Raw genomic sequence first — 13,175 nt, forward strand, 5'->3', positions numbered from 1 at the left:
GAGGATGTTAAGACACTAGGTTTTCTTATTGCAATCATGATAAATTATTGTAATTAAATTATAATTAGGATTATGATTGTGTTGAGTTGTTTATAATATATTTTTGAAGAAACAAAATAAAATTAATTCTAATTTTTTCCTAATCAATTCTTGCTCAACTCCTAAATTCTCTAATCATATCCTATAAGCCTATCAGACTACCGCAGCAATCCGCCATTTATCACCGTCAAATCGCCCATTGATACCATGTAGACCGAGTCCGAGCCTCTTAAGGTGCTGGAGGAAGTAGAATCCTATAAGCTGGGATGATTATTTAAATGGTGCAGGAAGGACTGCTGCTTCCCTGTGTCAATCAGGATACATGACTGAACCATCGTCATATTGACTTACGAACAGCTACTAACCAGGGAATTTTCAGTATTGAGAGTCAAGTTAGGAGTGTAAATTTTTGCTTCCTTGGTCATGGATACTTATATTATCATTTACGCAGCTTATTCTCAGGAGGTTTGTGCTCGCCCATTTTTTAGAGAGAAAATAAATAAGAACTAAAGCTATTAACATAGAACTAACAACAAATTTGAAACTTGGCACAACAAGAAATTTGAACTAACAACATACTCTATTCAATAAGGTCCCAGCAAACGGCAATGAACACATAGAAATCAGACAGTAAAAGAAACATAAATCATTCCTACAGTAAAAGAAACATAAATCATTCCTACAGCCCAAAGAAGTTCATTCCCGTTGATAAGCTTGAGGTGCAAATATCTCATTGCTTCAAGGATGAAATTCTTCACCACTAGTATGAGATTCTTTATCACTAGATGGATAATTAATCTCCCAAGCAGTCTCATCATATATGTGAGCTTGAAAAGTTGAATTACTCTCATATTCGAAAAGCACTAAAGAACCAACAGAGATTGAATAAGCCTCTACAAAGTCCTGCCAGCCATCATCAAACCGAACATTTCTCCCTTCTTTGTTCAACTTCACTTGCCAAACATAGCCATTAGGAACTATAATGTGCACCACATCAGACAGTTCATGACTGATCTTCCTCACAATTTTATTTAGAATTCTCTACATTTAAGCAAATAAAGTCAGAGAGTCATGTATTCGAAGACAAGTGAAAATCAACCAATAATAACAACAACAATATTAATACTAAATCAATTTTTTCATGCTATTGATCTCAGAAATTGTAGCACACTTCAATTCTCGCAGACTAAAATTCAAGCTCGCAAGTAAAAAGATTTAGCATAGGATAATCATAATTTCACCACATTAAACAATAATATAAAGAAATAGAAACTAATGGTGTTGTTGATTCTCAAACCAGCATGCAGCTGATCTTTAGCCCCTAGACCCAATCTTGAAGCAATTAATCATCAAATCCCTAATTAAGCGAAACTAGAGATTATAATCCATACCACAAATGATCTAACTCAATAAAGAAGAAGCATGAGCAAATTGGAAATGTAAAGCACACAAAAAAGAATTAAGTGGTTTGGCATTGTAAGCCTACATCCACTTTGAAACGAATGAAGCAAGATTTCACTAACTCCCTTAAAGTTCAAAATACAACCAGAGGACTACCTCATGAATCCCTTTCTGCATACCCCTTGTACATCAAGAGAAAAGAATCACAGAAGGAAAAAAAAAAATGAAGCAAGCATTATAATTCTAAGTTTGTTAAAGCCCATAATGATTAAGTAAAGAAAATTTTGTTATTAGATAAAATCTCATTGCTACAGAGGACCATACAATTTGTGAAAAAATGAAGGGTTATCAAGAAATGAATTATACCAGCTTCTGGTCTCGGAGCGTCGACAGAAGCCTGGCTTTAACGAATCTTGGAGGAATCTCCGGCAAAGAAGGCAAAATGGGCTGAGAAGGAATTGATTCTTCCGTTAGTTATCTGAGCTATAAGAGCAAAGCTTCGTTCCAAGTTATATAAGCCTTGGATTTTCTTCTTTTTAAAAGGAAGAGTTAACGCAATTAACTATCAGCACTTTTCCATTTCGTCTACCTTGCCTTTCGTATGATATTTTATCTACCATCGCACCATATTTCTTTTTTTCGTTAAGGAATAGTTAACACAATTAACTGTCAGCACTTTTCCATTTCGTCTACCCTGCCTTTCGTCTGATATTTTCTCTACTGCCGCTATATTTCCTTTTTTCGTTCTTTAAACTTTAAAGCTTTGCTTTTTTTAGAGTCTTCCTACTATGCACCCGGTGTATGCATGGTTTACTGTGACATGACATAAAGCCAATTAAATTCTGACACGTGTACAATAGCAACTGTGAATTCTACTGGTCATTCTTTGTACAAACAAGGTTTATAAGTGTCTTGAATATTAAAATAAAAACTTAGATATCATATTTTATAGTTGTATTAGTAAGATTACAAGTTGAATTATTGAAAACTAAAAGCATGGATCGAGGAACATAGTTGAGACTACAAGAATTAAAGACACAATCACCCTTTAATAGTAACTGATACAATCTACCTTCAGCAATCCCTTGAGCCAGATGCCTTTTTTTCTTCTTGTCCTTTATGAAACACATATTGGCAACAAACTTAATGGTTATATTATTATCTTGAAGCAATTTGGAAATGCAAATAAGAATTTTAGTCAGATGAGGTACACACAAAACATCTTTTAAGTGTAGAACCGTATTGCAGGATGTATTAAGACAAGTGTAGCCAATACATGAAATATGTAATCCTTGACCATTACCAATATGTAAGAGTTGATTACCTGAATATTCTCCTCCAATATTCAAATTCTATAGATTGTTGGTGAGATTATGTGTAGTGCTACTATCAATATACCACCCTTGATCAACCATTGTTCTCTCTAAAGTTGTAAGATAACTAGCCCTTGATGAACTATGATATGGATTATAAGAAGGAACATAGTCTATGTTGTATCTGTTTCTACATTCAGCTGAAGTGTGTTTTGGCTTAAAGCAAATTTGACAAATCGCAGCAGTAATGGTTGGATTCAAAACTCTTTTGCCATTAATAAAAGCTTTATTCTGGCTAAAATTTCTGATGTTGTTACCACCATAACCACCTCTACCTAAGCTTGGTGGATAATTTCCAACAGCCACACCATTCCAAGCACCATTCCAGTTACCTATTCCTTAACTATGTGCAAAATTTCTACGAAAACCACTTCTGCCTCTAGCATAACCACCTCTAAAACTAGCAATCTTGTTCTAATTATTATTAGATTGATCTTCAGTCCAATTGTTATTAAACTGACCTCTAGATTTCTTATTATTAGGTCCAATTTGAGCAATATTAGTAGCATAGTTCAACTTGGCTTCCTTGCCAGCACTAAATTGATTAGCCTATAATCTAGTTTTGTAAATTAATAACATGGAATAGGCTTCATTGACAGTGATTTTAGCCAGATTTGCTTCAATATAGACAACAACTGGATAATAAGCTTGATATAATCCTAAGATCAGATGAGTAAGGAAGTCCAAAGAACTAATAGGATTACCTGTAATAGCTAGCTCATCATATTGTCTTTAATTTTCTAAAAAGTTCAGTCATAAACATGGAGCCTATTTTTAGAGTATTGAGCATCATCTTCAAATGAATTTTCTTAACAAAGGTTTTAGATCCAAATTGTTTCAAGAGAGGTTTTAGAATTCACCACAAGACTAAGAATCTCGAGACTGATGGATGACATTAGCCAGTTTAGCAACAATTGATCCTTTCTCTTCCATGAGGTGAGTGATGGATTAATCTATGATTCAGTAGTTGAGTTTTCAATTTCACTAGAAAGAAACTGATCTGGACAAAGTGTTGATCCATCAAATAGGCCTTCAAGTCCATTAGCAAGAACTAAAGATGAGATATGATATTGTATAATTCAACTGATCCAGTTCGATTAGTGAAGTAAATGTAAATGAGGAAACATAGGAGTTTGTAGTTGTATTTGAGCTTAAAGAAACCATAAGGATTGGCAGTTCAAGCTCTAATACTAAGTTAAAGTTTCTAAATGTGTTTGGTAAATAAGAAAATGAGAGAAAATGCGAGAAAATAAAGGAAAGAACAGAGAGCAACTAAGAGCTGAATTTTATGAATGAAACAGAATCTATACTGATCACAAGTGTATATATACAAGATTTTTAAACATTCCAAATTCAGTATGCATGAGTAAAGTATCCGTGAGCTAAGCAACATGCACTAACAAACCACTAACAATACAACTAACTTATGCTAGCTCAATTGATATGTCAGTAACTCTAATTAACTGGCTTAACAAAATGAAATAATAACTAATCATTTTAACTATCTCAACAATTACAATGAATCTTAATATGGATTCATCACCCGCTGAATTATATATTTAAAAAGTTAATGGGTTTTATGTGAAGACCCATCTCTCTACCATGGTTAATGCTAAATACCTACATGTCTGGGATACAAGGATTACTATTGAATTAATGATGCGTTTACTTTTTGGATTGGATTGAGAATCCTGAGGAGTGGGAATCCTGGGATTAGGAGTGTGGAGTGGGAGTGGGAGTAGAGTGTTTACTTAGACTAAATGAAAGTATGGATTGTCAATCAGAATCCCAATTATTTGTTTACTTTGTCTTGGATTGGGAGTAAATTATTTTAAATTACAATTTTATCCTTATGTAAAGAATTTGTAGTTTTTTTTAAAAAATGAATAAAAAAATATTTGTACAATAACCTATTTATTTTATCATTAATTTTAATTATATAAAATACTAATTATTTTTAATGACGTAAAATAAATTTTTTTATGAATTTTATTTTAATTTTAAAACTAAAATTTATTGGTAATATTTATCTGTATAAACAAAAGACAATTTAAAATGTTAGATTATACTATTACATTGTGCCATCGTCAAGAAAATTATTTTTCACAACTTTAATTTTTCCATCCTGTTATTTTTTATTTATTTATTTTTTCAAATTTTATGTGCATACACAACTTGTTCTAAATATGAACATATCAAGGCATAGGGCAGCCATCAGTTTTGATGCCTGGAGCTATAGGCCATTTTGGCAAACAACCTTTCTATCTTTTCCAGTGGCTTTCCAGTAGCTAGTTTTGGTGGCTCTATTTGTTCTCGAGCCATTCGGGTAATTTCGATCCCTAGGACAGAAGAAGAACCATTCCATATCTCGTTTTGGAAGGAATGATTTCTCTGCAAATTTACATTTTGTTGAATTCTCAAATCAATAAGATTAAGGTAAACAGAATGACCGAATATAAAACAGCTACTCACTGCTTTTTTTCTCATTATTGTACATGAAAACTTAAATCCCATAAAATTGGCTTTTAGTACAAAAAGTTAAGGCCCCATGTGAAGAAAGATTCTAACAGGAATCAAATAAATAAAACAAACGAAAAAGTGCTTTACAAAGCTAAAAACAATTCCTTGTTCACATTAACTTTCAACTGTCTTTGATCACTAAAGCTAATTCATGTTTTTCATGGCAATTAGACAAATACAAACATTACACGATTAAAATCTGAGGTACTTGGTAACTCCCAAGGATCAAATTTGTACAATTAGACCACATGAATACACAACTTGTTCTAAATATGAACAAATCAAGGCATAGGGCAGCCATCAGTTTTGATGCCTGGAGCTATAAGCCATTTTGCCAATAGGTAATACTTGGTAGAATGAAGTCCCCACCACTATGGTCCAAAAATATCATTAGACTGCAGCATAAAGTAAATCAATATAGCCATGAAAACAAAATTAAATATTGTTCATTAGTTCGATATAGTTTCGAACCCCAAAATATATTACATAGCACCTCAAGTCCAAGGTTCCAAAATAATATTATATAAGAACACATCTCTAAAGTTCCAAAATAGTGTGTTCATTTGACAAAACACAATCCAAATTTCCAAACTAATACAAGGACTGCATCTCACAAACCACGACCAATCTTTCGAAGGATATACCCCTTTTTCAGCTCATTGGGCAAGTTGAAGAACACACGTAGCTTATCATGTTTGGTTGCCAAAATATCAATCGCATCTAATATTTCTTGCTCGCCTAAGCCTTCAATCTTACATATTTCACCATACAACTTAGCTTGTAAATCAAATAATTCTTTGTCAGCAGTAGAAAGTACGCTAATCAACCCATCAAGCTTGGGTACAATGGCTGAAATGGACTCTGCCATTGCCCCCATATTTGAAGACATATTTTCAAATGTCTTGTCCTTGGTTCTTCTTTTCTTCTTGGGATGGCTGGAATTACTTGGAATGCTTTCATTTTCATTAGCATGTGCATGTGATTGTGGAGTGTGTGACATATCATCAAGAATATTCTCCATAAAAGTCTCATGAGTGGAATCATTTCCTAAGGTGAAATTAAAATTGTCTTCATGACGTACCTCTTCTTCGTCATCATCAGCATTGCCGGCATTTGCTCCATTAGCTCTATCACGACCAAAGATCTCACTCAATGTGTAATAATGGGGAAATGGTTTGAGAAATAACCCACTTGCATCCTTTCTTTTCTGTTGGGGGAATAACAAAACAAAGAAACATGAACAGCACAACAACATAAACAGGACAACAAATGATTGATTAATGTTAAACAATCAGTGCCCTTTAATCTTAAACGAACATAAACAGCAAATATTTAACAAAGAAACAAGATCAACACATCAAAAGAATGAAGCCTAGAAATAATAATGGAACAAAGAAACATGAACAGCCCATCAACATAAACAGCCCAGAAACGGAGTCAAAAACAGAGCACGAACATCCAAAACAGCCCAAATGAAATAAATCAGATAGATAAAGGACATTATAAACTTCAAAACCAATTATGATCTACTCCCTAACTCTCAATAGAAAGAATAAAGTTAGGTATTTTACCTTCACATACTCATCGTAAACACTTTTATCACATACGATCATCGACTTCTCTGAATCCCAACCAAACCCACTTAGAGCTAACATGTCTGCCACAGCATTATGTTTTAGCTTGAAATACTTCACTCTAGATTCAGTATGGGGAGATGCTTTCAATCCAAACATTTTTGAAAATTTTTTTCCAACCTTTTTTTAATTTTTAAATATCCAGTTTTGAACCCACAATCTACCCGCACATTGGATTTTGACTCAATTCATACAATGAATCTACCAATGCATCATCTTGGGCTGTTGTCCAGTAATGCTTCGACAGCCACGACCTCTTTGACTCATTCTATTTACAATAAAATAAATTTGTTATAAAAAAAAAGTATAACGTCAACTACACTTGATTGTATAGTTAAATGCAACATATAAAATGAAAATAAATGGCAAAAATAATTCATCATAAAAAATAATAATAAATTGCATAAACAGCAAATATAAAATAATACATTGTCAATTAAAACAATCACATTATTATTGAAGGAACACACCAAACAAATACATTGTTAAATACCATTACAAGTGATTTAACAAACTACAATGATAATAAACGAATGTCCTCATGCATTCCTCATGTTCCACATCTCTTGAGCTAAATTATCTCTCCAAGCAGACCACTCATTTGAAGTGTCAATTGACTCAATGAATTGTGCTTCGTCAACATTGTCCCCTATGTCATCATCTATTTCTTCTTCCATAACATCGATAGACATTTCCGTTCTTATGAAATTGTGCAACATATAACAAACGGATATTATACGACGTTGTGTTATAATATCATAAAAAGCGGGACTTCTAAGTACAGCCCATCTCTTCTTTAATATCCCGAAACATCGCTCAATCACATTGCGAGCACTAGAGTGTTTCATATTAAAAAACTCTTTTGGTGTATGAGGTTGGTGTCCATCACGAAAGTCGCTCAAATGATAACGTTCCCCTCTATATGGTGAAAGAAAACTCATCCCATTGGTATAGCCAGCATCAACCAAGTAATAATAACCTATAAAAATAATAAGATAACGTTGTATGAAAAAAAATCATTCGCCAAGTAATATACTCTCACAAGCTAAAGAAAAATTTGGTTAAATTTATTACCATGAGGGACTTTTAACCCATTTCTTCTAGTTAAGGCATCTTTTAGCACGCTCATATCATGAGTTGAACCTTCCCAACCCGGTAAGACATATATAAATTGCATATTTTGTGAACAAACTCCCAAAACATTTGTTGCAATCTCATTTTTTCTAGTTCTATATCTTGGTTTATCGGCCTCCGAAACATGAACTTTTATATAAGTACCATCTAAAGCTCCTAAGCAATTCTACAATAAACCATTAAAAAAAATTAATGAGTCAATGTACAAAGTGTATTAGAGAAGACACAAATGAAACAAAATATTATACTTACCGTAAACCACTTCCATTTTGGGTCCGTTGAGTTGTCTGTAATTGGCTCAGGTTTCTTCCAAAATTCCTTTTGACATCTAATCATTGCCCTTAAACACTCATGAAAACATTTACTAACTGTTCTTCCGGATCTCTTAAAGTTAAAACCGACAACCCGATTTTTGACATGATGTGCTAAGATTGACAAAAACATTGCAACCATTTCCTCTGGAGACACCCTTTTACTTCTAACCAAACTCCCTTTCTCACAAAGAAGCTTACATAATTTGAAAAATGCTTGTCTATCCATTCTTAATTGTGACAAACATTTTATATCACTTTCAAACACCAAGCCATGCAAATGTGACAGTTGTTGGTAAACTCTATAAGCTGAATTTGGATTTTCCAACCTTTGTTCACAAGATAAGTAAACATAGGAATACATAGCAGCACACACAGCCATAATCATTTGCAACATGACAACTAGTTCTTGTATAATTACCAAGATTTTCTGCTTTCTTGCTAACAACCGTGACATCCTATCGCTTAACAAAAAAGAAAACTCGATAAATAAAATGGGCTGGAAAATTAATTTTTATTTCTTTATGATGGAACCTCAACTAAATGAGCTGGAAAATATATTAACTAATCCATCAGTTATATAAAATAAGCCAAAACCAACAAGAGGAAATTGATCAAATCGAACAGCAGCAAAAACAATCTCTTTCATTCTCTTTCAATTACTTTTCTGTTAAAACACAGACAAAAATAGCTAATGCTTGGATGCCAGAGGCATAAAAAAGGTCAAAATTTTGCTAAAATAATAATAAGTCTAATTATTTTTCAACTTGTCATTGATCAAGTGTTTTCTCAATAGTCACAGCAAGAGGAAATGATAGCTTAAATAAGAGAACAAGAATAAAGTAGACTATGTAATTATCATGCCTTATCTTTCCCAGCATCATTATATTAGTCAAACATGTGGAGTCAATAACTAATCATTATGTCCAAATAAGAACTGCAAAAAGTTTACATTCCAATATAAATATAAACTAATTATATTGCAAAAAGTTTACACTTGTTGAGTTCCCTTCGAATATGTTTACATATTGTAACCATAAATAGTTGTAAATTATGGACCCTAATCTTACACATGGCAAAATCTTAAATTGGCATGCATTAGACTAATTATGGATCTGCATGTACACGATCACTGCTCTCTTGAAAATGGGAGAAAAAAACCAAATCCATGCATTAAATTTTCACAACCCAGAATAGAGAAATTTTAAACAAAAAAAAAGAGCTTCCACATGACCACTGAACTGGCACCACATCTTGTCTCTATACGCAGTAAGAGCAAAAGCAGAGAAAAAGCACTTTCAACACACAAAAGAACTTCCTCTTTTATTTTCACTTTTTGACCAAAAAAAATAAGCAAATCGGTTCGAGCAACACATGTAACACAGAGATAAATTAATGACAGATCGTTGCATGTATGACTCAACAAAAACTAGATCAGCGGCATGAATGTTATTAGAAAACATTACCTTGGATGATTCGAAATCGACAAAAGAGAATTTTTAGCAGCGTGGGTAGTGATTCCAAAGCCGTGATTGAGGCTAGTTCATGTATTCTCTTTTCGCCGGCACCGGTGACCTTTTCCAAGTGAAGAAATCGAGCAATGATTTTGGGATTTCACGAGTTAGATTTTGGGATTTCACTGGTTAGGGTTTGATGAACTTGAAATTCGTTACCATTCAGTCTTTTTTATATATGGTACAATTGTAAATTTTGATATTGTTTAAGGGCGTTTTTGGTATCAAAAGAGTGGGAGTGGGACTCCCACCTCTCCCCACGGGAGTGGGAATCCCACTCCCCCTTCAAAACTTGCAAGTAAATGCTGGAGTGGGAGAAATCCACACTCCAACAAGTAAACACTACATAAATTGAGTGAATCCAACCGCTCGTATTCATTTTATTATTAAATAATAAAAAATTTTAAGGAAATTGCAAACCTGTGAAACCGGTCGTACTTTTGGTTTAGGTTAAAAATATATTAAAAAAAAAAACCCACACTCCCTCACCTCACACACACGCCTCACCACTCCCTCACCTCACCCGTCCTCTTCCTGTTCCACGGCCATCAATGGCGGTGCGAGTCGACAACAATCAACTGCGGCGGCTGATCTTCGTCTCCGGTAACGATTAACGACGGCGCAAGCACAGCTGATCTGTGCGCTAGCTCAAGCTTGGCCGATCTGTTGCTTGCTCGATTACTCTTCCTATATTCACTCAGAGTCAACTGTTTGACAAGAGTCGAAGTCCAAGTTATTTTTTAATTGAAGTTTTAATTTAATTTTTATTTTTTAACTTGGTTTAGAACATAAATTCATTCTTTAATTTTGATTTTCTGAGAAGTTAATGAATATATAATGAAACTATGTGTCTCAGATTGAGGTCGGGCATGTTTATATTTGCGTAATCTGGATACAGGAACCGTTTCAAATAAATTCAAGGTAACATTCAAGTTTATTTCATCTTCTTCTCCCATTTGTAGTTGAAAATTATCTCAAAATCTTTTATTTTCTGTGGGATTATGTTTAATTTTGAGAGTTGGGTTTTGGTAATGAGATTGTTTATGATTAGGGTTGTCCCTCTTCCTATTTTAGGCTTTTCAATTTCGTTGAAAGCTTTGCTTTAATTTGTTTTCATTGATAGTTAATATCAAAAATTCAAAAAAGAAATTGATAATAAGGCTTATCTATTTTGTTTTTGCATATTTTGATAACGTTGCTTGTCCCCATTTGTGGTTCCGCTTTTGGGGTTGATTTGATAATTTTTCATGGTTGAAGATGATCCATTGACCATGTTCACAAATTAGATATATTATTTTTCATCAAACTAAAACAACAATGGACAATTCTAGGGTCTGTTGTGCTGTAGTTCTGCTATCAAAATAGCTCCTGGAAGTTTTCAAGAGCAGTTTTGCTGGTGTTCCACTATGAAAACAACCCTGGAAATTTGGATGGGCTGTTTTGCTGCTGTTCTGTGATGAAAACAGCCCCGAGAAATTTGCAGGGGCAGTTTTGCTGCTGCTCTGCTATGAAAACAGCCCCTGGAAATTTGCAGATGTTGGTTTGTTGCTGTTCTAGAGGGACTAATGATGTGTTTGGATCTTTATGCAACAGGTGCAAGTATCTCCGTGTTTTAGTCGACACTAAAACCCCTGCTGACTTCAAGTGGCTCCCTTGAATTGGCAATTGGATTTGCTCTGGTAAGTATCTTTTTACTTTCTATCTCTTATTCTGTTTCCATATTTCTTCATATTATTAGTTCTAGAGCTTTTTTCCTTTTAATATTTTTAATTTTTAATTTTCTATTTCTGAAATACTTGCTGGATTGTAGTTTCTACTGTTTTTTTTTTTTTTTGTGAAATATTTTAGCTATTTGTTGATAGGTTTAGTTTAGGAGTTATATTGAAGAGTTTGGTGTTTAATATTAAGAACTAAGTAATAGGTAATGTTGAAACAGAACACATGCTTAGGTGATACATCAGTACAAATTGTACCTTGAAATCAGTTGAAATTGTCTACTTGCTTCTAAAGTTTTTTTTTTCCCCGTAACTAGCTGCACTTTTTTGTTTGGCAAAGCCCAAAAGAAAATGAAAAGGAAATCACGGACACATGTAATGTTTATTTCGTATAATTTTTTCTTTCTTTGTTGTTTGATTGTAATAATGATTAATGATTTTTGAAATCGGGTGGCTTGTTTGCAGGAAACCGAGTTAAGCTGCTGAAATATTTTGAGAAATATAATAAATTTTAATTTATTAGACTTGCTCTATGCTGGCTCTATTTCTAAGCTTCTGCATTTTGTTACTGTTCCTTCTCTGCAAAGTATAGTTTTAATTCTTGTACAGCAGCATTAGCTTTTTCTCTGCTAATATCTAGTGTCTTTGTGCTTTCTTCACAAATTAAGCTTTTGAACTATAACATTTCCTATTATGCAGCATTAGAGCACTAGTTGGCAAGTGATCGATAGTGATTTTGTTGATACCTTAAAGTTGGAATGATTATGTTATTAAATTCTAATTTGTACATGAATAGAACCTAGGCTAATCAAAGAACGTTAGTTCTTCTTGTCTGTTTTTTATTTTACTAAAATGCTGTTATATATATAGATTGATAAATTGCTGTTCCTTTCACTTGCATATGAATTTATCCTTTCGTTATGATTTTCAAAGGTTTGTTAAGTTCATTTACATGTGGATTTTATGGTAGATTTTGTTAAGATAATCATGTACATTTCTCTTTTGGTATTAATTGTGGTATGCTTGCTATGTCTTATTTATTCGTGGCAGGTTGTGACCATTTTGAAGAGTAACAGGTCACTCTACATATAAGTCTTCTGAATTTAAAGTATGGTAGGAAAAAGACAGTCTCCCAGCATTTCTCTATTTGAATTTTCTTTTTAGTCCAGTGCTTCTAGCAATTTTTATAATAATGCCTTTCCATTGAGTAATTTCTGTCATTGGCAATGGTTTTACTGCTTATGCTTCATTATTTTCTCCTGGATACTTAAAGTTATCTTGTTATATGATTGGGAAAAGTATAAATTCAAAAGTTATGATAGAATTCTTTTGCAAGTTTCATTAATGCATAGAGTCCTTTATATATTACACAACTAAGAAATATAACCGCGCTTCGCACGGCTTTGAAAAAAAATTTAGTATTTATCCTTTTTTCAAACATCTCTCCCAACTTTCCCCATAAAGTAATTTTTGTTGTCACCGTGCTATCCATAAAAATTAACAAAAGTTAATAATGTAAAAAGAAAAACTCATT

General features: G+C 33.2%; 3 protein-coding genes and 1 long non-coding RNA gene across 5 annotated transcripts; 1 reads left to right on the plus strand and 3 right to left on the minus strand.

The window, feature by feature from the left end:
• Window positions 1-777: 777 nt before the first annotated feature.
• On the minus strand, window positions 778-5,178 carry LOC112098898 (B3 domain-containing transcription factor VRN1-like). Its single transcript, XM_024185552.1, has 3 exons — window positions 5,071-5,178; window positions 1,807-1,887; window positions 778-1,080 (listed from the first exon to the last, which is right to left on the minus strand). The coding sequence occupies exons 1-3, from the start codon at window positions 5,176-5,178 to the stop codon at window positions 778-780; spliced, it is 492 nt and encodes a 163-aa protein (XP_024041320.1).
• Window positions 5,179-5,805: 627 nt separating this feature from the next.
• Window positions 5,806-7,066, minus strand: LOC18032291. Its single transcript, XM_006420369.2, has 2 exons — window positions 6,905-7,066; window positions 5,806-6,540 (listed from the first exon to the last, which is right to left on the minus strand). Exons 1-2 carry the CDS (start codon window positions 7,064-7,066, stop codon window positions 5,944-5,946), a joined length of 759 nt encoding a protein of 252 aa, XP_006420432.1. The 3' UTR covers window positions 5,806-5,943.
• A 379-nt stretch (window positions 7,067-7,445) lies between these two features.
• Window positions 7,446-8,726, minus strand: LOC112101101 (protein ALP1-like). The gene is made up of 3 exons (XM_024191232.1): window positions 8,354-8,726; window positions 8,042-8,267; window positions 7,446-7,946 (listed from the first exon to the last, which is right to left on the minus strand). The coding sequence occupies exons 1-3, from the start codon at window positions 8,639-8,641 to the stop codon at window positions 7,507-7,509; spliced, it is 954 nt and encodes a 317-aa protein (XP_024047000.1). The 5' UTR covers window positions 8,642-8,726; the 3' UTR covers window positions 7,446-7,506.
• A 1,671-nt stretch (window positions 8,727-10,397) lies between these two features.
• LOC112097842 lies at window positions 10,398-12,917 on the plus strand. Of its 2 annotated transcripts, XR_002905275.1 has the most exons (4): window positions 10,398-10,658; window positions 10,783-10,847; window positions 11,520-11,605; window positions 12,692-12,917. It is a non-coding gene; the product is annotated as an uncharacterized LOC112097842 (long non-coding RNA). The 2 variants fall into 2 exon arrangements; XR_002905274.1 differs by having other exon boundaries at window positions 10,398-10,847; window positions 12,692-12,849.
• Window positions 12,918-13,175: the final 258 nt, after the last annotated feature.

Source organism: Citrus clementina, unplaced genomic scaffold (genome assembly GCF_000493195.1).
Source record: "Citrus clementina cultivar Clemenules unplaced genomic scaffold, Citrus_clementina_v1.0 scaffold_9, whole genome shotgun sequence".
Classification (NCBI taxonomy): Eukaryota; Viridiplantae; Streptophyta; class Magnoliopsida; order Sapindales; family Rutaceae; genus Citrus; species Citrus x clementina.